This window comes from Archocentrus centrarchus, chromosome 8 (genome assembly GCF_007364275.1).
Source record: "Archocentrus centrarchus isolate MPI-CPG fArcCen1 chromosome 8, fArcCen1, whole genome shotgun sequence".
NCBI lineage: Eukaryota > Metazoa > Chordata > Actinopteri > Cichliformes > Cichlidae > Archocentrus > Archocentrus centrarchus.
Window position 1 is genome coordinate 14,489,020 of NC_044353.1, and position 27,426 is coordinate 14,516,445.

A 27,426-nucleotide genomic window follows, 5' to 3' on the forward strand; every position below is an offset into this window, starting at 1 on the left:
CTTCTCACAAGTTTACTCTTATTACTCCCATGCAATGCATTTTTTTTTGTTTTACAGTTAATATATTTGTATAATTTGTTCAGACAATATTTGAAACTTAACAATAAATACAAGCCAAAAAATATATGCTGTCTTTCTTTGCTTATAGCTCCGAAACATAATGTACAACATTGAGATATCGTGCTATACGCTGTACTCAATCACTTAATGATTTTAGTAGTGTTAGGAGCACTGCAACTGAAACATTATGATTTAAAATAATGAAGAAAAAGTGATACTGCAGATGTAAATTCACATAAAAACTCCGATTCAGTGGTAGCTGATGGCAGTCAGTCAGCATTACAGAGAGTGGTGCAGTGCACCTGCTTTTAAACTGTTCTCTTGTTTTATTTCTTCAGAGGTAGAAAAATTATTCAGTGTTTTCAGTTACAAAAATGTATTATAAAATTTCAATCACATATAAAAATTGCACTTAGGTTTTTGTTGAGGACAGAGGTCAAGTAAACAATTTAATTAGGTATACATTAAATAATAATATTTGTTAATAAGAATAATCACCACACAATAAGGCAGATGTGGGGGGAGGGGTGTAAAATTAACAGTGTAAACAAAACATATTTGTCCAATCAAATCTCATAATATGAAAACAAAAATATGCATATATGTTTTTTTGGTGTAACATAGAGTAAGTTTTAAAAACTATTAAGTCAGAAAGAATCAGCAACAAAAATCTAAACCATCTGTTTAATATTCGAGCCCCATTGTTGTGCCATAATCGCTCCAATCAGTGGAGGTCCGGACCCTGTAGCATCAAGCACCAAGATGTTAGCAGCAGATTCTTCAAGTCCCTAAAACTGAAAGGTTGTACTTCTGTGGGTTAGAGTTGTTTTCCCGGCACAGCCCACAGATGCTTGATTAGATTATGATCTGAGGAATTTGGAAGCCAACTCAACACTTTGAACTCTCTATCATGTTCTTCATAGGATTACAGAAATACTTTTGCAATGTGGGGAGGTGCATTACCCTGCTAGAGCAGGCGGGTCCTCTGAAAGGACCAAAACAAAAACCGAAAGGCTGAAAAACTGCATCTAATTCTGGCTATTTATCACACTTTTGCATCTGCACCTTGTAGTGATCATTTTGTGTCTCTTTGTGAGCCAAAATTCACATCTGTTTGTATGAATTTTGCATCTCATTGTGGCGGTTTAGAGACTTTACAGCCGTTCTGCACCTAAAACAGTACTTGTGAAGATTTTGAATCTAATGGTCTTTATTTAGTCTCTTTTGGTTGTTGTTTCTTTTGCTTTATGCTTCATTCATAAAGCTAACTATTATTTTAAACAGAGGCTCTGTATGAGGAGCCACTGATCCTTTGTGGTCCCTAAGACGCATGTCCAGTGAACCAATTCAGTATTCTTTCCAAGTTGTAGCAGATTGGCGTATAGCAATAATATACCAATGCTAAGACCAAGATGACAACAACTACAATATATTTGTATATCTGCATAGTTGCTAATGCAGCTTGAGTTCTAAAATCTCACATTTGTTTCAGCAGTTTTGATTCTTAGTGCACTTATTGAGGTAAATTGCTTAGAGGGAGAAAATATGGCTCATGGGAGACAGAACAGACCTTTAAGCAGCAGGCAAAGAGGTAGTTATTACTGATCCTCGCTGCCTTGGACATCTTTAGTCCTCCATCATGCACTTCTGGTCACAGCTGTCCCAGTCCAGGAGATCTTTTCCCTGAAACCACAGCTGGATCTCCCTTTGAGCCCCCTCCAGTGAATCACTGGCATGGACCACATTCCTTTAAATGATCAACACACACGGTCACTGTACTGCCAAGTGAGAAAAAGCACACTGTCACAAGCTGTAATTTTCAATAGTTGCTTTTAAATCACACAAACACACACACACACACACACACACACACACACACACACACACACACACACACACACACACACACACACACACAGAAAAGCCAGTGCACATAATGAGATGACATGACATCAGGTTACCTGCTGACATGGACACTGAAATCTCCTCTGACTGTGCCTGCTTGGGCCTCAGTTGAGTTAGTGGGTCCCACCATTTTACGCGATGTCTGGACCACATTGGGTCCCTCCCATACCTATATATGAAAAGCAACATGCATTGGGAAGCCTGATCAGCCCAAAACAAAAATAAGCAGAAATGTAATGAGGAGAAAACCAGTAGAATCCTGGAAGGAGCACTCACCATGACCACCACAGGGCCTGAAGTCATGTAATGCAACAGACTAGGATAGAAGGGCTTAGCCCTCAGCTCACAGTAGTGCTGAGACAGAAGATCTTCAGACACCTTTAAAACAGAGACAGATTAAACAGGAAGCTTGCACATCTCACACACAAACACACACACTGCCAAACACATTTCAAACTCCTAACCTGCATCATCTTCAGGCCAACCAGCTTGAACCCCCGCTGCTCAAAGCGCTGAATTATTTGTCCAACTAGACGACGCTGAACTCCATCTGGCTTCACGGCTATAAGAGTCCGCTCACTCACATCTGGAAGAGCTGATGTGACCAGACACAACAGAGCAGCATTGGGTGTTAATCATACCACAGGGAAGATTAAAAAAAAAAAAAAATTAATCACCTCAAGTTTTCAGCATTACAGCAGGTAAACACATACACACATGCAAGCATCTTTTAAGCATTTTATACATTAAATTGGCTGATATTCATCATCTTAAAAGAGTTACCATAATCATTATCACTACATGCCTATGCAAACACCATAAAGTCACAATAGACGTTATGGAGACATGCTTCTGTCCCACCAAAAGGTGTCCCCCATAGCGTGCTTAAAAAGACAAGGTCCCAACTACTACTAATGAACTCACGCGCTCACGTGAGTTTGCACGCCAAACAGACAGACAACCCTCAGTGACCAAAACTGCATGAGATGCATGGTTTTTGTTTAGTTACACAAAATAGAAGCTGCACACAACCCCTTATAAATGACTGCATGGGATCAATTATACACACGTGGCTATCCACGAGAACTGCAGCCTCCTTGCATCTTTAAGACCGGCTGAGTCAGTGAAGCACAGCGACTCCATAGAGGGCTGGATGGAAGTCTGGTTCTGACACAAAGGTTTGGGTGTTTTGTATGGTACTCTCAAAAAACGCAGAGTTTTGCGCCGGTATTGCGCACCGGTGCGCATCATTTCTACAGCTCAACTTTTATGCCTCTAACCTACTTTCAGTTCATGACCTCAAGCGTTTGGCAAGCAAGTTTGTTTTCCCAAACATGTCCGTTAAGTTTGGGACAAATAAACTTTGGAGGGAGGCTAAAGTCTGATAGACTCGGTGCCAAACACGTTCAACAGAAATCTTTTAAAATCGCATTTTGTAGTAAAATCATTCATCATGTCACAATCGTATATTCAAAACAGTGCAAATTTTTAATTCGTAATTCAAAAAAAACCTGTACTTAACCATTAAAAATAACATGAAAGTGTTATAAACCACTCCTTCTCAATTTCTGCCTCAAAGAACTAATATCATTAGTCTGCTACTCAAAACATATGGGTGTACTTACCAGCTGATACAAAATGAACCACTTACTTGATTTGTTTCTATGCCAGGTAGATAAGTATCCAGCCCACAGCTGAGAGGAAAACCCAGGTAAGAGACTTTTTGTGGATTCTTGAGTCCTCCAATAAAAGTGTTGGAGAAGTCTGTTAAAAACGCGCAGCTGCAACATGACCGTGATCTGATGTGCGCTTTGTCAGCCTCTAGTGAGTGAAGTCAACCCTCATCAATAAAAACTCACGAGTCATCCCTCTGTCCGTCTCTCCTCATTGTCACTCAGTTTGAATCATTTAACTCTAGTGATGCCAGAGCTGTGTTTGCCCTATTTCTCCGAACACGTGTGCGCCATTCAAATTGTGTCCTCGCAGACGGATGTAAAAATTAACAGTTCCATGCATAAATATTATTTCACTTAAATTTCCCCCTTTCTACAGTCGAAATCTAACAGTGGGGTGGTGACTGTTAGTTTCAAACAATGACGCTGCACTTCAGTTTAGTCTCTTTGTGAAAATGAGTAGTTGTAGTAAAATACAAATCATACCGACGTCCCAAAATTAATGCAGCAGAAGAAAAATTATGTCACGATGGCCCTTTTTGGATCACTCATTGGCTTCTAAACAGCATTTACAATTTACAAAGCACATTTGTGTTGTTATCAAGACATCTGTGTGCCTGTTAATCATTCAGCCTCCACAAATCCTGTTTGCAAAACCACCTCTAATTTTCTTTAGTTAAATCTGGTGCTTTCCAGAACTGGCAATTTAAACGTTGGGTGGTAAAATATTCAAGTGACATTTTGACTTAACAGGAACTTCACTTTGTTAAGCAGCCAAGACCATCACACTACCACCACTATGTTTGATGTTGTTGGTATGATTTTTTTTTTTTAATGAAATGTGTTAGGTTTACACTAGAACTCAGAACTTCCAACAAGTTCAACTTTTGTCTCATCAGTGCACAGAATATTTTCCCAAAGGTCTTGGCGATCATCAAGATGTTTTTGACAAATGTTCGAGGAGTTTTTGTGTTCTTTTTGGTCAGCAGTGATTTTCTCCTTGGAACTCTCCCATGGATGCCATTTTTGCCCAGTCTCTCTCTTATTGTTGAATCATGAACTCTGACCTTAACCGAGGCAAGTGAGGACTGCAGTTCTTTAGATGTTGTTCTGGGTTCTTTTGTGACCTCCTGGATAAGTTGTCAGTGAGCTCTTGGAGTAATTTTGATGGTGCCAGTCACTCCTGGGAAGGTTCACCACTGTTCCAAGTTTTCTCCATTTGTGGATAATGGCTCTCACTGTGGTTCACTGGAGTCCCAAAGCCTTAGAAATGGCTCTGTAACACTTTCCAGGCTCATACAGGTCCATGCCTTTGTTTCTCAGCTGTTTCTTTAGTTTGTGGCCTGATGTGTTGCCTTTTGTGATCTTTTAGCCTACCAACTATAGTTTTTGTGCATTTTTTACAAAATGCACAAAAACTACAGGCTAAAAGTTACTCTATACTTGAAGCAGATGATTTTAAGTTCAAAGAATTTTTTTTTTTTTTAATGCATCACTGAAAAATGTAAATGAAGTGGAGGAAAATATGTCTATGCCACAATTCTCATTAATACTGTAACACAACCAGCAGAGGGCACACAGACCAGTTGAAGGTTTTATTAAAAAAGCACTTTATTATTCAAGCAGATTCTTTTTTTTTTTTTCTTTTCAGAATGGAATGATATGAAAGGTCTTAAGTTCAGAGTCTGTCTCCTTTGGAGATGAAAAAGGCAAAATGAATAAAAGCAGACATTAAAAAAAACAAAACAAAAAACTCAAAATGAGTTGAAAGTGCTCTGTCCCTGCCCAGCTTTGTTGTAGAGGCGTGGGAAAGAAGGTCTGGCTCAGACTGCTCCCGGTCTGGGCAAAAGCCAATTGCAGACCAGGTTTACATTTCTTACCAAACTGTCATTGGCAATTCACAAGGAGGGGACTGCCTTAAAAATAATAAATGTGCCAACCTACTACAGTAGAAATCAAATAAAAACATCAGCAGCATCCTCGACCTCCATAACCGAACATGTGTTGCTCCGTCCTGTTACTCTGAAAAGGTGGAGCAAAGCCGAACTGGAGGAGTGTCGGGAAAAGTGGTCAGCACAGGCAGTCCTTGAAATCATAGTCGGTTCGTGGAGTGGTTCAAAACAGTCATCGTGCTATAGCTTGATGGTGCCAGTGGGCAAACTGCTATTACACAGTCTGTAGTAGCGAAGATCGTTCACCAGCCGCTGCACGCTTTGAGTGAATGAAGGCAGGTCCTTAAGAGAAGAAGAAATAAACACTAATTTTAATTTATGAAAGAAATGCACAAAAACACATCTCCCCTAAATGGATACAGCAATGAGTGATACACTGGTGAAGCTACAATATAATAAAACAAAAAACTTCAAGAACTCCCACTCTCTAAACCTTCTGGTTTCACATGCGGCACTAGTGAATTTTTGTTTATTCATTTTTAAACCAATTTTTATTATATTTTCAGTATTTTAGATTTTTGACCTTTGAATGTATTAAAATACCTTTCTCCAAGTCTTGTGGACAACACAGTACTACAAACCAGTTCACAGTGTGCATTATATTGATTTCAAGCATGAAATGTGAAGCAGCCGAAAATTTTCCTGACAGCAGCTACCACTGACCACCACAACCAGTGGCTTCTCATCTACACACCTAAAGATCATTAGTTTTCCAAATTCAGTAGTTATTAACTATTGTTTGGAAATGGGTGCCATCAACTGAGTATGTCCTGGTGCAAATCTTTTAAATCGACCAATCAGCAGACATTACCTGGATGCTAGCATAGGCAGAACTGGCTTTCCTGCTTACTCTCTAATTTCTGCAGAATGAGACTAAGTGGAAGTGGAATGCTGGTTCTGGTTACACCCTGTATGTCAACATTAATATAAAGCACTGCACTGATAAGACTAGATTATTTTGTCAGACTTAAAGGTTGGTGGAGCTACACCGTGAATGATGTCAGGGCTACAAATTCCTGTAGTTCTACAAAAAATAGGGGTGTAGTTTCCCTGCACAACCAGAAACAGAGGACTCAGAAAAATGTCATGTACGCACGTACAGCCTTGAGCAGAGTTCCCATCAGACAAGTGAAAATGCCTGTGTATGTGTGTGTGTCTAGGTGTTTAACAGAATACAAAGAAATGGGAAAATGTGCTGATCGGAGCTGATCACTGTGTATCAATATAACAGTGTGTGATAACAAATTTACCCTTATTAACCTATCAGTGGAGAATAACCTGCAAGTCCACAGAACAACACGTATAGCATTTTTATAGTTACTGGCACTGAACTTACCTGCTCAAGCTTAAAATTACGTGCGAGAACAGCTCGTTGGCTGCTGTCCACACCGTGACAGCTATTGAGGAACTCTGGCATGAAGGCCGAATAAAAGGCATCGAAGTCGACAGAGGCCATGTTGTAAATGGCAAGGGTGATTTCCTCCTGAAGAAGGTCGTGACTTTTGTGAAGAAGGACTTGCAGCAGCACGTTGATGAAGTGGAAGAGCATTGAGGTCCGGAAAAGCTTCTGAAGAACACACACACGCACACACACAAAGCATGACAATAAAGTTGGTGCATGTGTCATATAGTGTACATTTGTGGATAAAGGAAGTGTGTGCTTCCTTGGACACATTGTGCAAGAATTTCTGATGGTGGGTTTTTGAGATGGACATTGACCTGGGGCCCAGTCACTGCTACTTTAATTACAGGCAATCAAAACAAATAGTAGTAGTTTTTTTCTTTTTAACAACCTTACTGTAAATATACATTTTTTTTTAAACCTAAGGATTATTAGGGTCACACTGATCTGAGTATGGTTACCAAATGGAAGGCCATTTGATTTGGTATGAGACTTCTGTTCACTAAAACTGTGATCAAAACAAACAAGTATCTAAACCAGAAATAATCGAGCTCTAGTTCCACCCTTTGACATGAACAGCATGTTACATGTTAAATCAGACTTCAAAAAGGAGACACATTTTATTAGTCCTGTACAATCTTTTGACTGGCAACAGGCAGAATCTGCAACTCTTCTGCTAACACTGCACAGATCAACTGACCAGCCACAATGAATACTATCTAGTATCAAGTTCAATATATTTTATTTAGAGCAACGTACACAGATGACTCTAAAAGTTAGTTTAAAAGAATTCTGGATATGCTGCACCTGTAGATGCATAGCAAAATGTGAAATCTGTGCACCACTGAACCCCAGAGACTGTGACAGCCTGCTTCTTATAATCAAAGATGCTGACGGAGAGTTTAACTCACTCTGTGGTATAACTTGTGCTTGCTGTTGAGAGACTCCAGATAGGACAGATTCTGCTTGAAGATGTGGATATCAGGCTGCAGGAAAGACTGTCCAAAAGCCTGGTAAAGAGATTTAAGCACAAGTCCGGCAATTTAGTGAGGTTAAATTCAACAGTGATAACAATCAGTTGACTTACAATTAGCACATTTAAAAAAAAAAGTCAAATTACTGCTGATTTTGAGAATACATTTCAATTTCAAAGTCTGTATATGTCTGTTCTGTATATAGCTGTTACACCACTTGGAAACGCAAAGAACCTCCAAAACATATGGTAATACTTTTACATGCATGAACGCACCTGCATGGCAGCTGTGAACTGGGCCTCGTTTTCCATTGTGTCTTCTGGCTCTCCTCTTTGGACACTTGTTAAGACTGAAGTTTTAAAGAAGTACCTCCAGTTTTGGTGAAGTATTTGGTATAGCAACTCAAACATCTCAGCCTTGATGTCTGGAGAAGATCGCTATCAAACAAACCAAAAATTAATCCATTCATATTTTAACAAGGTACATTATGTATGATTTCTAAAGAAAGAAGTGACATTTTAGCTGCTAGTCAATCAAAAGAATGAAGCACCAACTGACCTCTGCCACAACTGGGTAGACCTGCTCCATGCACAGGGAGAGGATGCTGGGTAAAAAGGGCTTAAAAGCTTGACCGGGCTCTTGCACCACAACCTGCAGGATTTTCAGGAACTTCTGGACTACTCTACACCCTGCACTGCCTTCTTGCAAAATACTGGCTGCCAGCTGCTCCCTGAAGCACATGAAAGCAACATTGTTACTCGGAGTTAAAAACAATACCAGCAAGTTCAGTGTTTGCCCTATACTATTTAAACCTTTACCTATTAAGATATGATGTAATGCTACTGTGAATGCAGCTGCTAAAAGCAGCTATTGTTTGAAATATAGTTTTAAGCTACAAGTTTTTTTTTACCTGGTGAACATGCTGAGGAACGTGTGGATGATCTGTCCTGTGAAAGCAACACCCATTTGGACTCGCAATGCCTGGAACAGTGTCAAGAAGAAGGCCAACATCTCATCTGTCACATCTGCAGAAGTGAAATGAAAATTAACAAAATTGGCCAAATTGCATGTGAAATTATCTTGCTGGGTAGTAAAAAAGTTAAAGAAAACAACTTCAGTGTTCACAGTAATAAATATTAGACTTTAGATTAGAGTGAATCAAGCTTCACCGTGCTCAAAAAGTTAGTTTCAACTCTAGATTGGCGACTCCCAAAGCCCATGCTGTAGCCACCAAGTGGGTCATAAAGTTACTGCAGCTGTGCTGGGACAGTGGTATCAGTGAATGAATAAACAGCTTTTAATTCAATTCCAGTATTTACATTTAAAAGGCAATCAAATCTATAAAAACAAAGCCACGGGCTTAATAAAAGCACTTTTCTTCATTTGCCCGAGCCCTTCTTGATCTGGACAGCCCTTTATTTCTCAGCACTAGTTGGAAAATGGTGGTGGTGGCTATCAGATAATGAAAGGAACAATTTTAACAGAGAATTGATGTCAATCAGTACAATAAAAATGAATCTGAACGTACAAAGGAAATACTTCAGCGTAGTACCATATGTTGATTAGGTTTGTGTTTAAGGGTTTTGGAAGGGAATAGCAGATTCTAAGGCTTCAAATTGTGCTGTGGCATTAAGACTAAGAATGATCCAAACCGCAGATATCAAACTGACCTGGATGCTGAATAAACACTGGGAAAAGGCTGAGGGACACTTGGACAGACTCCTGAAGACTCTGATAACAGATCTGACGTGACTTGGTGGATTCGCTGGAGACGCTGTCCACTATGTCTCGGAGCACAGGCAGAGTCTGCTGTACTACTCCTTTAACTACAAAAGAGAAAACAAAATTAAAGGAAGGCAAAACAATGACTCAGCATAGTAGCAATAATAAAACAGATAAGGAGTTATGAAAGTTAAGTGGACACTGACTGTCATTTAGGCCAGGCTGCCGTGAAGTAATGTTCACTGTTCCTCTTAAAATGCGATATTCTCGAGTGAGCGCAGCCAGCAGGCTGGCATGGCTGCTTGAGCGTGTTTGCCACTGCTGTTCATTCTCTGGTAAATTTGGCCAAGGGAGCAACAACGTATTGGATAAAGACCTACACACCAACATGTGAGCCTGTATGAGACAGACAGACAGACAGACAGACAGAGTAATTACTTCATTATCATGGACATATCAAAAATTTCAATTACTGACACTATTTTAAACAAATCTACATATTCACAATTGTTACGCTGTGCAGAGAGAAACCATCCAGCAAAGAACTTCCAAGCACTGAACTCCTATATTAGGTAAACATACTACTATACTCAAATTCACAATTTAATAAGAACAGCAGGCAAAACTGAAGATTATGGGTCACATTCCCTTTAACCTCCAGTAGCTCTTTGACCAGGTAGTCATTTTACAGGCAAATAATATCTTAACTGACAGCTCCCATGTTTTGCACACAGAGAACGTATTGTTGAACTCAGGTAGGAGGTAAAAGGTTCCCCTCTGTAAACATAAGGTACAAACGCTCAGTTGTGTAGTGGTATACCCCCCCCCCCCCCCCCAAGTCAAATTTCTCCCAAGGAAGATAAATAAAGAATCTTGAACTTGATTGTCAAAAGTATTCACTCATCTGTCTTCACACACACATGAACTTGAGTAACATCCCATTCTTAATCCATAGGGTTAATATGTCGTCGACCCACCCTTTGCAGCTGTAACAGCTTCAACTCATCAGTGAAGGTTTTCCACAAGGTTTAGGGGTGTTTATGCTCTAATTTATCCCAAAAGTGTTTCATCGAGTTGAGGTCAGGACCCTGTGCAGGCCAGTCAAGTTTTTCCACAACAAACTCACTCATCCATGTCTTTATGGACCTTGCTTTGTGCACTGGTGCACAGTCATGTTGGAACAGGAAGGGGCCATCCCCAAAATGTTCCCACAAAGTTGGGAGCATGAAATTTTCCAGAATGTCGTGGTATGCTGAAGCATTAAAAGTTCCTTTCACTGGAACTAAAGAGCCGAACCCAGCTCCTGAAAAGCAACCCCACACCTCCATCAAACTTTACACTTGGCACAATGCAGTCAGACAAGTACCGTTCTCCTGGCAACTGCCAAACCCAGACTCGTCCATTGTATTGTCAGACGGAGAAGTGTGATTCCTCAGAGAACACGTCTCCACTGTTCTAGAGTTCAGTGGTGGCGTGCTTAACACCACTGGATTCGAAGATTTGCATTGTGCTTGGTGATGTAAGGCTTGGATGCAACTGCTCGGCCATGGAAACCCATTCCATGAAGCTCTCTACGCACTGTTCTTGAACTACTCTTAAGGCAATTGACTCAACAGAAAGTTGGTGACCTCTGCACACTCTGTGCCTCAGCATCTGTTGACCCCGCTCTGTGATTTTACATGGCGTACCAGTTGTTGTCATTCCCAGTTGCTTCCCCTTTGTTATAATACCACTAACAGTTGACTGTGGAATATTTAGAAGCAAGGAAATTTCCTGACTGGACCTGTTGCACAGGTGGCATCCTGTCACAGTACCATGCTGAAATTAACTGAGCTCCTGAGAACGACCCATTCTTTCATGAATGTTTGTAGAAGCAGTCTGCATGCCTAGCTGCTTGATTTTATACACCTGTAGCCATGGAAGTGTATGAAACACCTGAATTCAATGACTTGGACAGGTGAGTGAATACTTCTGGCAATATAGTGTATAGAAACTATAATGATTAGATATATGTAAAATAAAAAACTATTTACCTCCTGGGGAAGTCTGCGTGTCCGAGTTTCTGTAGTAATCAGGTTGAAGATGTTCTCAACAGCTGGCAAGGTGACCAAGAACACAGGCCTCACTGTAGAGGTTATGGAGACCATCAGATGGCACGCTGACAGCAGCAACTTTTCAGGTACCTGGAGATTTCAGTGTAAAAAAGTTTAAACAAAACTGAAGTGTAAAATTAAACAGCGCTAATCAATCTGTCATGCACAACCACACTCATTATAATTACACTCAAGCAAAGCCAAGACAAACTGTATGGATCACATGTATAAAGCTAAAAATAAAGCCGAAAACATACATAAACTGTGAACATGTGCTGCATGTTTTAAGCTTTAGTTAACAGTTTCTGAATCATATGTCTTCCTTAATTTTTAAACCATTGTTGCAACAATGAAACTTGAAACTTACCACTTTTCTGTGTGCATGACATGCAGCTTCTTATAATCGACTCATTTATCGTTTGAAGTATACTTGAATATAAGTTTCTCTACAAATTATTTCTAAACTGCTTTTCTTAATAGAAACTGATAATTAATAAAGACTGGATTTGTAACATGCCTGAGAAAAAAAAATGAGGCATAGCAGGCAAGTTACCTTAGCTGTGATGAGTGGGCTACTGGCATCAACTGCGGATGTAATGAGGTTGATGAACTGGCTCTGGTTCTGACTGTGGACTTCACTGTAGAACTGTGCAAGCCAGTGGGAATATGCTTGCAAAGCAGCGAGGGCCTGTGCATGTCTGTGACAAAATAAACCAAACACACATCCCCACACCCACTCAGTTAAAACATGCTTCTTATACAGCTTACCCAATTTGCTGTTAGTGTAACTTTGAAATGTTTCTTGTGAAGTGTATATTTTAGACTCTTACATGTCAGATATTGGATTTCTAGAAGTCAGAGTAACAATATTCTGTAAGTTCATAATGTAAAACATGAGGTTGCTCTAAATGGGAGGCAACTACACCAACAACGTACCAACAGCGTGGGCGGTGAAGTGTCACAACATTTGACACAAACCCTATAGCTATTCACACTCTAAGTACCCTGTTCTCTTCTACATGACACTGTGACTTTATAATTCTTTCATTTCTAACAGGAAGATCATATATAATGTGTTATTTTTAAAGATGATACTCACACATCAATGAGGTCTGGTTTGAGCACAGAAGGCACAGCGGTTTCCAGGTCATAGAGGCTGGTCTGGGAGCCATAGCAAGTCACCTCAACCAATCTTTTTAAAAAAAAAAAAAAAGACAAAATGGTATTTTTTTGGTATTTTAACCCTTCATTAAACACTACAATCGATTACAATATGAAGAAAGCCATACAGTAATTTAAATAAAACACAAAAAGAGAAATCAATGTCAACTTGAGATTTTGTAATATTGACAAAATTTGCAACAACAATGTTCATTTTTAAATACAAATATAGCCTTCAGAGTGGTGTACTACGAAGCAAGATTCATGGTTAGAGAGCTATGTCGAGCTTAAAAATCCGTTCTGTGTCATAAAAGTGGCTCTTTTTTCATTTGTTTGCTTAGGTGTGTAACTTATGCTGAACACATAACCTGGTTGGGGGTCGGTTATATGTAAATAATACACTTCATGTGTACAAACTGTTAAATTGTACCAAACTAAAACCGCTGAATGAAAAACAAGCTGTGCTTCACATTGTCACAGAAACTGTCACCAAGTGCTTGCTCATAGGGGGTCGTTTTGACCGTTGGGTTTTCTCTGTATTATTGTAGGGTCTTTACCCACAATACAAAGAGCCTTGAGGCGACTGTTTGTTGTGATTTGGCGCTATATAAATAAAACTGAATTGAATTGAAATGAGCATGTATTAATTTAGTGCTGTGGAAAATGTATAAATGTTTTATATTTGATTCTAATCTACTGCCAAGTCTTTTTTACACTCCTGGAATTTCAGCTACTAGAACACAGAACACACATCAAGAATACCTGTCCAGTCAAAAAATGTTTCTTTTTGAATTAAACTAAAGAGAGTCTCCTTTTATTGGCCTATGGTACAGTAAGTTTTAATATTTAAATGGATGCATATTAAAGCAGCCTCCACATTAGAAATAAAGAGGAGTACTGAGTGTGCACTTAGCGGTATAATAATTAACTTAAATTCAGATGTTTACTTTAAAGCTCTGTGTGCCAAGTCACCAGATTAATGATTTTCTGCAGCATTCTCTTGTCTTATACTGTTATATCGTTTATGCTCTTCATACATTTCTAATCACTATCATCATCTGATGTCTCTGATTGCAGTAAGCAGCACTCAGTTATAACTTTTGCAGAAGAGTTATATGATGTGTAAAATTCCTATTTTTAATGTGTGCGTGCACAGCCCCTAAACCAGAAAGCCTTAACAGAGAAAGTTGATAATTTTCATGATACCCGTTACCTCCAACTGGGGTTTTAGGTTTTATCAAGCCAGCAAAAGCAAAAAAAAAAAAAAAAAAAAAAAAAAAAAGAAAGTTTGGCTGTGTTGAACACTGATAGTATATCCCTCTGATTTTAGCGCAACAATCCCTCGCTAGGTTTTAGAAGGGTAGCAGAACACTTACCTCTCTACCACAGCCAGGGCATCAGTGAAACGGGCAGCAAAAACCTCCCCGATGAAATACTCAGCCAAGCGTCCAACAGCCTGAAGTAGGGAGCTGAGATCCCTGAGAGAACAGTGAAGTCGGCGACAGTCGTTCTCAGCAGTGATATTTAGCCGTCGACCTGTGAAACAAACAAACAAAAAAAGACACAAACAAATGTTACACATCACTAACAATTTAATGTATAAATTGATGTCATTTGGAAATGTGGCACCCCCCCACCCCCCTTTTTTTCCCAATAAATTGTGCTTACTTGTGCCAGTGGTCATAATAAACTGCTGCAAACCGAGGTATACATCCAAATTCTCTTGGAGAACTGGAAACTTTAAAGAGAAGAGAGGAGAGTGAAAAGGGATATCACCTAACCTTTCCCAACATGTAATAAGAAAACCTTATTAGACATCAGAACCCAAGAGCAATTTAAGCAGTTTACTGAGAGACATATTCTAAGGAACCAAGTTCAAACTGAAAGTAAAATCAGTTTTACAGACTGAGTTATAAATACAGATATAATACACAAGTATAATAAAGCATTCGCTAGATATACCATTATACCAAACACTGCTGAAACGAAAACTATGAATAACAAATATAAATACATGCTCTATAGCTAAAAAAACAAAAACTAAAAAAACAGATCTTTGTTTAAAATAACACTTCCAGTTGATTAAAAAAAGATAACATACCATTTTTGCACGCCCCCCCCCCCCCCCCCCCCCCCCCCCCCCAAAAAAAAAAACACCTTAGTGTGCATTTAAATGTCATTTTAATCTTTTATTACATTTATAAAAGAATTTTAAATGTTATCGATGTATTTGGTTTAACAGAAGACACTTCCTCCCATCAGTGACAAGTAGTTTCACTGTTTTGGGACGCTACACTGGGCAGATAAATGCTTTATTATGATGTCATATGCATTCTTGCAGCCATGTATCAAATACAATGGATTTTTGCTCAAAATTTTAAAAAAATGATAAAACTCTGATCTAGTTCACTTGAAATGCCTTTAAACTTTCTTACAAAATAACAAAGAGACCAGCAGTGACCTCTTACCAAAGTAGAGAACGCATGGGATGGGAGCAGCTCCATCACCTTGGCAACCACCTCCAGACTCTGACGCAGGTACCTTTGCCACTCAGTCTGTTGCTATAGTTACCAAATGAAGTAGAACATTCAGACTTTGAAAATAAAGCTATATTTTAGCATTTACTTATGCTTATAATATTCTAAACTTTAATGCTTTGTGTGGCTACAAGAGATGTTCAGAATATATTGCATGAAAAGATGCAGATATTATTCGTAATGTGTTGTGAAATATAGTTTGTTAAATTCTCTTACATCATCATCCAGAGTCTCGTCGTCCAGCTCTTCTAACTGGGCTTGGTTGTATCTGAACTGTATGCGATTCAAAACTTCCCTCAACAGAAGAACTAAAGCATCTTTGTACCTGCACGAGTGCACACACACGTGGTTCACAACAGCAATTTTACACTCAAGAGTCAACGATTTTAGCTCCCTGAGGGCTTCATTAAATTTGTCTTCTGTTTACGGTCAACTTACCTGTTCAGGACACTTTCCCTGTCTGCTAATCTGCTTTTGATTTTGGTTGTCAGAAAATCCAAAAATACACTCCAAATCTCCAAACAGGCAAAATAGCCTTCATGGGTAGGCTTTAAAAAAAAAAAAAAAAAAAAAAAAAAAGGATCAGTGAGAAGGAAGTTTGCATCACATCTGTGGAAATGTGCACATTTCATGTATTGCATGAACAAGACCGTTTAAAAAAGGTAATCATTACCTGGTTGAAGGTGTACTTGAAAAGCAGGGCAAGAAACTCTACAATAGGAAACTGAGGACTTGACTCAATTCGCCTCAAGTGAACACTGACAAATAGCCGCAGGAAGTCTGTGAACTTTTCCAGGTAACTGCAAGATGAGAAAGAAATAATTAAACCAAAGTCATTACATACTTTAGATGGCCTATAATAGTCAACAATATAATTACTTATCAGATTAAATGCAGCATTATATAATCAGACCATAATGTGGCTTATGTGTGTGACCACTCCTGAAAATGCCAACTTGGTATGATCACATTTCACAGGTGAGGTGTTCAAAGAAAGCTTCATGAAATATATGAAACAGAAATATGAAAAAAGTTTGCTGCATCTGGTGCAACCTTCAAAATGAAATATATAGTTTATCACCCTGTAAACTCAACAAAAGTTAAAAAATAAATAAATAAATAAAATACACAAGGAAATGTTCTTAGCAAAGACCAATGGGGTGGGGGAAGTCGAAGAGGGAGGGAGAAAAAAAAAAAAAAAAAAAGTGGCTGCCTGGTGATTGGATTGAATTTTTTCCTCATTCTGCGACTGATTGCAACTTGTGGTGACTAAATGGCTGCCCAGAGTTTGAGGGTGTTGCACACTCCCAACTACTTTTGATCAGGCAACTTGCCAACGTCCTGCCATCAGTCTGAATGAGCCTTTGTCAATGACCACAACTTGATGGGGACTTGATTGAACTGGCTGGTTATATTCTGGTTATAGTGCTTTAGAACAGGAAAGTTGCAAAGACAATAGTTAAATGTGAATTTCTGGCTATGCAGACAGTAACAGATATGTGATTTTCAAGGATTTATCACAGTTAATTACTGTATTATCAGAAACAGATTGCATGTAATTGCCAACTTGACTCCATTCAATCACAGACTAATATATGACTGACTATCATGGCAAAATTTATGGCAGAAAAAAAAAAATAACTGAACTGAGATAACTTTATCTTATTGAATAAAACAGATACTGACAAAGTTTTAACTTTGAAGACATAATTTGCAGTTGGAGATAAATTGCAACATGTTCAAATGTTCAAAATCACAATATTGTTTCATGAGTGAAGTATTGCAATGATATCGAATTGTGGGGTGTCTGGTGATTCCCATCTTTAAAGACCAAGACACCAATTGTCATTGGCATTTTACATTATAAGCAGAGAGAATACCTTAAAACATGTAACAGAGCTAAGGTACATGGCTGTATTGAGTGAGTTTACTAGTGCACCAATGCTCCCATCAAATTAAGCACCCAGCCATACCTCTCATCAAGTTCCTGTAAGCGGCCCTTGACCGTATGGGCATTATTTTCTCGCGTCAGCCTTTGCAGGAGAAAGAACGTCTGCTGGAACATTCGCAGCAGGTACTCCTCAAAATCCATTGGCACACAGTTCTTTGACACCAGTTCATTGACACAGGTCATGGCAAGCACACCAAGCCGTGCACGGTCCACCTTGTTACCCTCGCTTTGCTGTCCATTTAGCTCTCCTCCATTTGATGTTGGTGGCACTGTTCCAGGATTATGCTGTCCATTTGAAGAGGAGGAATTTGAAGAGATGAAGGAGTCCGTCTTGGCTTTTGGCCGAAGATCACAGCCAAATCGTGCAAAATGGAATATGGATGCCAGCAGTGTGGGTGTAATACTTGTGGACAGAGGGATCCAACTGAACAGGTGAGCCAAGCACTCCAGAACAAGGCAACAGAGCTGATGACTCTCATTGTCCAATGCTGCCATGGGCTGACAAAGCAGCTTTGAGTACTGGCTTCCCTGAAACAAGCTGCCCAGCAATTCCACTGATTTAAGAAACACAAAAGAGTATGGTTCATACACAAGAAACAAACTTCTCTTTCACAATTTTAAGTCTGCCATTTTAACAATGTAAGAGACAATTCACTCACTGCTTTCCCCTGAGGTGGGTGAGGGAGGTGGAGTAGAAGCTATGACACTGTGCTTGTCCCAGTATGTCTCCAGGATTCCTGAAAACAAGTACAAATACCCAGTTGCTCACAGATACTAAAAGGTTTTCACCAGACTTTTTGTCTGATTTATCAGATTTTATCTTCAATAAAGTTAGCAAACATAACGTATAGCTGCTTTACTTTGAAAAGTGGACTTGCATTTAAGACTGTCCTGCACATCCTTTGCAATGTGACATATAAAGATTGCACAACACTTTTTTTCAGTAAAGAAATATGCAGTTAAACTGTAAGCTAGCATACTAGCGAAAAAATAAATAAAATTTGCATCTTCACTGTTTGCAGAGGGGAAGAAAGAGACTTAAATTATGAAGTATCACAAAGAGATAAAGTTAAAGGTTGTTCTCACCAGTCAACAGTCCAAGCACCGTTGGTACCTGCTCCAGCAGCAGTTTGCGGAGCTCCTCTTTCCTGGAGACACTCAGGTCTTCCCGAGGACACGCAAGCTCCTCTGACGTGGTTTTTAACATCACCAACCCCAGTGGAGCCAGAGCTGGGGACTGGATCAACTGTAAACCAAAGATTGACAACAGCTCAGAAAGTTTACTTCATTTTATGAATGACCAACAAGTTCTTCAAAAATGCTTTCCAGGCTATTCAGTTAAAACACCCCTGATAGAAATTTCATAAAAGGTTGGCTGACAGTTGATGTTTATTAACTGTTTTTTAGTTTAATGCACTCTTGCCTACTTCCTTTATGAAATATAATTATCCTTTACAGAGCAAATTCATTACACATAAGCTTTGGTTTGCAAAACACACCACTAGACAAGATATCAATTTCAAGATCTAGTTCATGTAGTTCACCACTTTGGATGAACAATATATGTAGAAAACAGTCGGGTTTATTTCAGATATCTTGTGAGATTAAAAAAAAAATAAAAGAATTTCTCATGGCTTATAATTTAACTTCTCCATTTAAGAATAAGCCACTTCCTCAAAACATCTTTGTGCAAAAACCTACCATAACTACAGTACTGTACACAGTTTCAAAACAAAAAAGAAAAAAAATTACATCAAAAACAAAGACAACCTCAAAGACAATTGGAATTAATTTGACAGATATTGAAGAGATATTTTTGGACTACTTCAAATTACTATGTTCCATACAACAGAAGCTCTAATTTTGTAACGCAACTTCTGTCTTCACTTCATCTCAATACTTAAAACACCAATACACACCCAGTTACACTAAACAACACTAGGCCTGCAACTAAAGATTATTTTGGTAGTCAAATAATCTGTAAATTCTTTTATTGATTAGTCAATTAGTCAATGATTATTTCAATCTTACCTCACCTGTTCAAGCCTGCCCACCTGTTAATATCACCTTGTTGTCTCTTCTCACAATTAAAATAATGGCCCATAAAGATATGAGACTGAAACTAATCAAATGTATTTTTAACATTAATGTGACCACCACAATAAATATCAAATAAAGAATTCATATTAAAGTGAATGCAATTTTTATTTTTAAATGATAATATAATGCGCAAATAAATAAAAATGGCCTCTGTCCAAAAGTTCAAATAAGGCTTCAAATTAAATCAAAAAGATTTTTCTGTCCAGAACAACTGAAAAGTTTACAGATGATTCAATTCATCTGTAAACTTTGAATATTGATGATATTAGCATTCAATCACTATTCAGATTGAATGCTAATATTAATGCGAGAAAAAAAAAGAAGCAAATATCATCCATGAGACTTTGTTTCCAACAGGTAAACTAACAGAAACATTACTGTACAAACATTAACAGGGTATCAACACGACGCACTAACTCTGAAACGTATCCAGAGCTGACATCACAGCTCCAGGGCTCCAGCATTTTAAACGCTCACGCATTGCAATGATGCTACCGTGGAAGGAAAGCTCTGCTTTGCACAGTCTGCATTCAAGTATTTTTGTTTTCTGTCAAATGCTTCCAAAACTTCGACAGTCTGTCCCCATTTTCTTTCATTTTCTACACCCTCCTCTGTTCCACCATCGTTATGTTGGCATCGTTGGCAGACAAGGGAGGTAATAATGCCCCCATATCTTCCTGTAGTGTATTGCAGTTACAAAATCACATAAGTGGAAGAAAATGAATGGATGGGTATATATGACACTTTGACTTTCAAATTCCACTATGACTAATTTTTGTAGTCGAAGTCATCGCTTATGTCGATGAATCGTTGCAGCCCTAAACAACACCTTCCGTGGGCTTACCTGAAGGGTGTTTGTAAAGAAATCATGGTAGAACATCGGCCAATCCTGGCGACCAATGTCCACGATGACTTTGCAAAGCTTGTTACGGATGAAATAGGGCACAGATTTGTGCTGAGCAAGGAGGAGCTTGGGAAGACAGCTGCGAATCTCCATTTTGTCTTGTGAAGCAAGTCCAATCCACATCTTGTTCACCAGGTTCTGAAAATAAAATGAACAATCAGCTGTAAAATGTGTATGAATGAGAACAACACATTTATACAAAACACATGCAGTGCACTTCCACAGTGGATCATGTCTTAGTCATGTCATCTTAAAAGGGAACTCCCTCCAATCTGTTCACATAACACCACCACAACAAAGCAAAAATATTTGCCAATTTATTAAAACTATAACAATGAAATATCTATCAATTCTCTCCTGCTTATCCTGTTCAGGGTTGCGGGGCGGCTGGAGCCTATCCCAGCTGTCATGGGGCGAGAGGCGGGGTACACCCTGTGCAGGTCACCAGCCTGTCGCAGGGCTAACACAGAGAGACAGACAACCATTCACACTCACATTCATACCTTTGGGTAATTTAAGAGTTACCAATTAACCTAACCCCAGTAACTGCATGTCTCTGGACTGTGGGAGGAAACTGGAGCACCCAGAAGAAACCCAAGCAAAGAACATGCAAATCCACACAGAAAAGCCCGGGTCAAGGTGGATTAGAACCCAGACCTTCTAGATATCCTTCTAGCTGTGAGGCGGCAGTGCTAACCACCACGCCACCGTGCTGCCCAATGAAATATCCTGTTTACAAAAATATTCAGGCCCTTCACTTGGTTAAAGCGCTTTCGGCAGCTATAGCATCCTCAAATACTGTTGGGGAAAATCCTGCAAGCTTGGACTGCCAGACTGACATCTGTAATGTGGAAAAGGTTTTCACTGAACAAGACTGCTCTTTAATTTTTAGTATGCAACTGTCTAAACTGACACTGCTACCATCATGTTTCACCACAGCTTTGTATAAATGAGGTGATGTGCAATAGATGCTTGTCTTTGGTTCCCTCCACACATAGTGTTGGGAATTCTAGCACAAACTACCTGTCCAGGGAGTAGCCTGCCTCTTGCCTTATGACAGCTAGGATAGGTTCTACCCCTGTAGCCCTAAGTTAAACAGGTGATTAAGAAAATTAATGTTTCATCAGACAAGAGGATATTGCTGCTCTTGCTCCGAGTTGTTCAGGTGTCTTTGGGCAAATCCTCAGCCTTTTAGTGAGGAATGGCTTTCCTCTGGCCACTAGCATTAAGTGATAGATAAAAGTGCTGCTCTGAGAGCTCTTTCTGAAGGGTGCAATGGGTCATCTCCACAGATCTCCTTCATATTGTCAGCTGGGTTCTAGGTTACCCATCTGATGAGGATCCTTTGGCTGTGAATGCCTTTCCCCCCAATTTAGCTTGTCATCGATATATGGAAGAGTGTTTCTAGTTCCTAACATTTTCCACTTGAGAATTATAGAGGTTTGAGTGCTCTTGGGTCCTGAATAAAACTAAGCTCTTTTTAATACTGCAGAGCTTTATGTGCAACCCTCTCCAGCTTACTGACTTGAATAACGTCTTGCAGTAAATTCTCTCAATCTCGTGGTTTGGTTTTAACTTTTGGTTTTAACTTAATATACCATGGATACAGAGACAATTTTAAAGACTGATGTGTGCGTTTCTAAATTATGTCCAAATAAGGCACAAGTGGATCCCAATCAAGCTGTACAACCATCTCACAGACCACTGATAGAAGTAGGGAGTCATTTTCCAAGAAAGGGAATACTTACATAGATGGGATATTTCAAGTTTTATATTAAATAAACAATGTACAATGTCAACCATTTGAGTCTGAAACATGACATAATGCGGAAAACAAAAAAGGGCCTTAAAACTTTCTAGACGCATAAATACACTGTTCAAAAAAATAAATCAAAGAAACACCTTGAAATCATATTTGATCTCAATTTTTTTTTTTTTGGGGGGGGGGGGGGGGGGGGGGGGGGGACAAAAAACCAAATCATGCTGATATGGACTGGATCATGTGTTAGGAATGAAATGAATCCACAATGTTGGGTGGAAAAGAAAATTATCAACCTAGAAAAAGAAACTCCAAAAATCAAAGTGAAAAAATGATGCAGCGGCCTTTTTGCCAAAATTTCAGTGCAGTAACTCAAAATGGTACTCACTAGTTTGTACGGCCCCCACGTGCTTGTATGCATGCCTGACAACATCGGGGCATGCTCCTAATGAGCTGATGGATGCTGTCCTAGGGAATCTCCTCCCAGATCTAGACCAGGGCATCACTGAGTTCCTGGACAGTCTAAAGTGCATGATGACGTGGAGGTCACCTCCAAACCGGTCATGCTGAATGATATTACAGGCAGCATAACGCTTCTCCAGACACTTTCACATCTGTGCTATAGCACAAGGTGCCAGTTGGGGACCCGACAACTCTGGTATTCTATGGCAAATGTCAATCGGGCGCCACAGTGCCAAGTAGTGAGCACAGGGCCCACTAGAAGACATTGAGCCCTCAGGCCACCTTCATTAAGTCTGTTTCATATGGTTTGGTTAGAGTCATTCACATCAGTGGCCTGCTGGAGGTCATTTTTATAGGGCTCTGGCAGTGCTCATCCTGTTCCACCTTGTACAAAGCAACAGATACCAGTCCTGCTGCTGGGTTAAGGACCTTCTACGCCCCCGTCCAGCTCTCCTAAAGTAACTGCCTGTCTCCTGCAATCTCCTCCATGTTCTTGAGACTGTGCTGAGAGACACAGCAAACCTTCTGGTGGTGGCACATATTGATGTGCCATCTTGGAGGAGTTGAACTATCTGTGTAACCTCTGTAGAGTCCAGGTGTACCCTCATGCTACCAGGAGTGACACTGTCCCTAGCCAAATGTAAAACTAGTGAGGAAAAAAAATAAAAAATAAAAAAATAGCCAGATGAGGAGTGGCCTCCTCATCAGTGGCCTCCACCTGTGAAACCATTCCTATTTGGGGGGTTGTCTCATTGTTGCCCCTCTAGTGCACCTATTGTTAATTCAATTAACACCAAAGCAGCTGAAACTGAGTAACAAACCCCCTATGCTACTTAACTAACCAGATCAATATCCTAGAAGTTTAACTGAATTGTTGCTATACTAAAAAATGTTCCTTTAATTTTTTTGAGCAGTGTATAAAGCTGCACCTAAATTTAGGCTTACATATCTCAGACATGCATTAAAGGTTAAAGTCAGTTTTATGGGGCACTTGATGTTTATCCTTTCATCCTGTGCAAAATTTGTTACACTTAACTAATCTGACTTGCAGATTTTATAAAATGAGGACACAGGAAAATGCAATGAAACACATTCTCCTTAATACATGCCTCTTCCTGCAACATGCACATATTAAGTATGTAAAAGTATCTGAAAGTAAAATGTCAAAAAAATTTGAAGGCTCTTGCCAGTACTTTCAACTGAGAGCATGCATCTTTCACCCACAGGACTTACTTCAAATACCGTGAGACTGTACATCATCACATACTCATTCCGAGTATTGGAGAGGAAGAACAAGCAATGGCGCCACGCTCCAGTCTGCTGTGCAAAGTTATTCAGCAGCTCTTCTGCAGAAAAAAGGAAGTAACCATGAGCTCTAACAGTAGTTCAATGCTAGTACTTTGCTAGCAGACAGACTGAAAGTAGTGCGTCACAACACAGGAAGTGCATTTTTTAAAAAAAGCAAAAAAAACCCTTTTAATAGAAACAAAACTATCTTAGGCCATTTTAAATATGATTATCATATGATCAATTAACAGTATTATTGTCTTTATAGATCATAACTGATTAAGACATACATATATCATCTTTTATGGATTCAAAGGGGAAGAGAGTGTCACAGAGGAAACTCTACTGTTCATCTATGTTGAAAGACAAAGACTTGTTTATCTTTTTACCAGGAAATGAGAGCTACAAGATTTCTTTCACCTTTGATAAAACATATTCAAATTATAAAGTTAATGTCAGTATAAACTGATATTGGGTAAAAGTTAGGCAAGTTTTTTCAGTACATCCAGACTGATACTGGACTTCTTTAGGGGATGCAAAATTCACATATTCACAGTTTTTATGTACATTGAAGAGAAAACAAAAATGTAAAATTTCTAGCTTGAGGTAATTTTGAAAGAGTGTAAGCACTGTGAGCAAAATGCAAACATGCAATGTGGCACCGCTGGCAGCAGCAGGTTAACATCCACATGCCTGCACTGAACTGTCTTTTACTTGGTTTTCTACATCAAAGTACTGCAGAACTATGCTTGTTTACTTGAATTTCTGTCAGCGAGTGAAGCAGATTAGTATTTCTGGTACCAATTAGCAAGGGCTGCTACCAATTGGAAATGTCTAAACTAGTCACACACCTCCTGAGTGCATGGTAACGTATACAAAGAAACTGACACATCTGTGACAGGCCAATATTTGCCAAACGATGCATCGATCAGACTCCATCTTTTACTTAGATTTTACTTAATAAGTACTTAAGTATTCTTTTTTTGAGATATTTTGCATTTATTTAACAGCAACAATCACAGAGGAAATGAGGAAAATGGGTAAGCATGTACAAACGGTTTGGCCAACCTGGAGTTAAACTGTGGATGATTATGGGGTATGCGCATTAACCCTCAATTACGCATTCTTACACCGTTCTGTGTTGTTTCCATTTCAAACCAGCCTGATGGGAACCTGAAAATACTACACCATACTCATACCTTCTTAAGTGTCCTGATAGGTTTTTTTTCAGGTCTTACTTACCTATTTCTCTTTTTCGCTCATTAGTTGTGCAGCTGTGAAAGAACTCGGTCATCAGGCTCTCTAGTGCACGCAGGGATGCCTCCTCTGAAGCCTAACAGGTAATAGAAAGTTAAGTACAAGCAACATGAGCTACATGTCACCATATATAACATAAAATCACTGAGTTTTTAAAGGACTTCTCATTATTTGTTGTGTATAATGGTGGTAAAACCACATATTCATGCTCAAATGCAGAAAAAAAGCCCCTAAACACATGTTCACATTTGGCCATCCAAGTATTTTGTTCCCATAGTAAATTATTATATTCATTTACTGTCTGGTAATTGCGCTTGGGTATAAAAGGCAACTGCACAGGTTTAAGCATAATTTAGTTTGGCAAATGAACAGCTCGAGCCCGGTTTTCTCATATGGAGGAAGTTGGGCCCTCTCAAGTAAAAGCAAGATAGCAAATTGAGATTTTAAAGGGAAGCCCCGGTGTCAGGCAAGTCTGAATTCCACAAATAAGCCACAACTTTCCGAGACTCAACACTAGTCAAAGAAAATATTCACTTTTGCAAGATGGGCGTCCTGTGCCGTAAAATGGCTTTAAGAGCTGTCACATCCTGTGAAATACCTGGCCTCAGAACCGTTAGCTAACATAACAGGTATATTATGTGCGTAGAGCATACAATCGCACACTACCAACTGTATATGTACGTGTATTTATCTAAACTACTTAAAGCAGATTTTTATATTCATGAATACTTTAAAGAATAAAGCTTATGCATTCCGTTAGCCATCAGCAGGAAGACAAGAAGAAACGTGAACAACCGGATAAATGATACATTTTAAATCATACTTACCATGTTTAGCTGGTTCTGGTTCTTTCTTCAGTTGACTTAGTCGCTGATTATTTACAGTAATAAGCCAACATTAGTTAACTCAGCTAGCCTATCGTGCAGCTAACATTAGCTAAGGTATTGCTGGCTAACGTAACTGCAAAGGGAGCTCATCATGCTCTGCTCGACTGCTTAGGTCGACACAAAACTAGCTAGCAAAGATTGACGTCGTTGACTGTGTCTTGAATATGTATATATTTAACCTTGCTCGAATAAAGCGTCTTCCGATTACCAGACATATAGCTCGCACACTGAATTAGCTATGTCGACCCTAAAGGTTAGCTGCATTGCAGTACAACGCTAATTCCACCGTTAGGTTGACTAAAGAAACATAGTTTTGCGGAGCATCTAGCCGACACTTACTCCAGCACCGCGGAAGTGTGCAGTGTTAATTAGCGTTTTGTGTCGAGCATTTCAAGGCTAATTTACCCAGTTCCTAACGTTGCGGCGGATAGCTAGCCAGTTAGCTTTTCTAGAAGGATGAAGGCATAATTTTCGTTAGCTAACTGTCAACCGCAGACATGCTTCTGTGTCCGGTCACGACAGCTTCTCTTACAAAATTCAAAGCGGGCTTTAAAAAAAAAAAAAACACCTAAATTCTATAATTCACAAACCCGTAAAAACACCAATTATAAAATACTATCCGCGACTGTTCCTGTCAGTCCTCTTTCCAATGCTTAGGGCGGCTCAAGAATAAAGCTGGTTTGCAGGTTTCAGAGTCTGTCTCGCAACTTCCTCTTCTGCTGCAAACAACCCAATCAGCTTCTGTCAAGTCACGCAGATTAAGAAAGATCAATCTCCGGTTGTAGCTTTCACACTACAACAATTTTCTGTTAAAACAGCTTGTTTACGTTTTGTCATTTTCCTCTTGTAATACTGTCTTTCTGCTCGCCCACAAACATACAAATACAGGAATTTGCCTGTTTATCAGGGAAATAAGGTTACATAAATAGAATAATAAAATTTGATAACGTCTATATTTCTCATATATAACAGAAAATTATCAACAATAAATTGGATAAGAAGAAACTGATTTTACTTTGAACAGCCCAAGATTGTCGGTGATAGAACAATTTTACTCACTATACAGGTAAAGGTGAAGGCCTGCCATTAATAATTTATATAAGAAAGATCAGTTTATACATGTCTCTGACAGAGAGCAGTGGACTTTTTAACAACACAATCCTGGAGAGTAAGAAGATGCCTGAGGAACGGAGAAGTGTACCGGTACCAATTTTCAAGAACATGAGTGATGTGCAGAGCTGTAGTAATTACAGAGGGATAAAGTTGATGAGCCATACCATGAAGATATGAGAAAGAGTTGCTGAAACCAGGTTAAAAAGAGAGATGAAAATCATTGAGGA

At 39.2% G+C, this 27,426-nt stretch overlaps 2 protein-coding genes across 2 annotated transcripts; both read right to left on the reverse strand.

Moving 5' to 3' along the window:
* Nucleotides 1–3: 3 nt before the first annotated feature.
* On the reverse strand, nucleotides 4–3,860 carry nme4 (NME/NM23 nucleoside diphosphate kinase 4). The gene is made up of 5 exons (XM_030735176.1): nucleotides 3,617–3,860; nucleotides 2,430–2,560; nucleotides 2,242–2,343; nucleotides 2,022–2,134; nucleotides 4–1,807 (listed from the first exon to the last, which is right to left on the reverse strand). The coding sequence occupies exons 1-5, from the start codon at nucleotides 3,753–3,755 to the stop codon at nucleotides 1,687–1,689; spliced, it is 606 nt and encodes a 201-aa protein (XP_030591036.1). The 5' UTR covers nucleotides 3,756–3,860; the 3' UTR covers nucleotides 4–1,686.
* Nucleotides 3,861–5,231: 1,371 nt separating this feature from the next.
* On the reverse strand, nucleotides 5,232–26,800 carry xpo6 (exportin 6). Its single transcript, XM_030735174.1, has 24 exons — nucleotides 26,027–26,800; nucleotides 25,185–25,275; nucleotides 23,889–24,001; nucleotides 20,375–20,572; nucleotides 18,517–18,676; nucleotides 18,090–18,167; nucleotides 17,453–17,984; nucleotides 16,153–16,279; nucleotides 15,918–16,027; nucleotides 15,696–15,804; nucleotides 15,411–15,503; nucleotides 14,611–14,680; nucleotides 14,319–14,478; nucleotides 12,881–12,973; nucleotides 12,335–12,479; nucleotides 11,722–11,871; nucleotides 9,895–10,084; nucleotides 9,637–9,792; nucleotides 8,877–8,991; nucleotides 8,525–8,696; nucleotides 8,242–8,403; nucleotides 7,904–8,002; nucleotides 6,927–7,157; nucleotides 5,232–5,872 (listed from the first exon to the last, which is right to left on the reverse strand). The coding sequence occupies exons 1-24, from the start codon at nucleotides 26,027–26,029 to the stop codon at nucleotides 5,771–5,773; spliced, it is 3,459 nt and encodes a 1,152-aa protein (XP_030591034.1). The 5' UTR covers nucleotides 26,030–26,800; the 3' UTR covers nucleotides 5,232–5,770.
* Nucleotides 26,801–27,426: the final 626 nt, after the last annotated feature.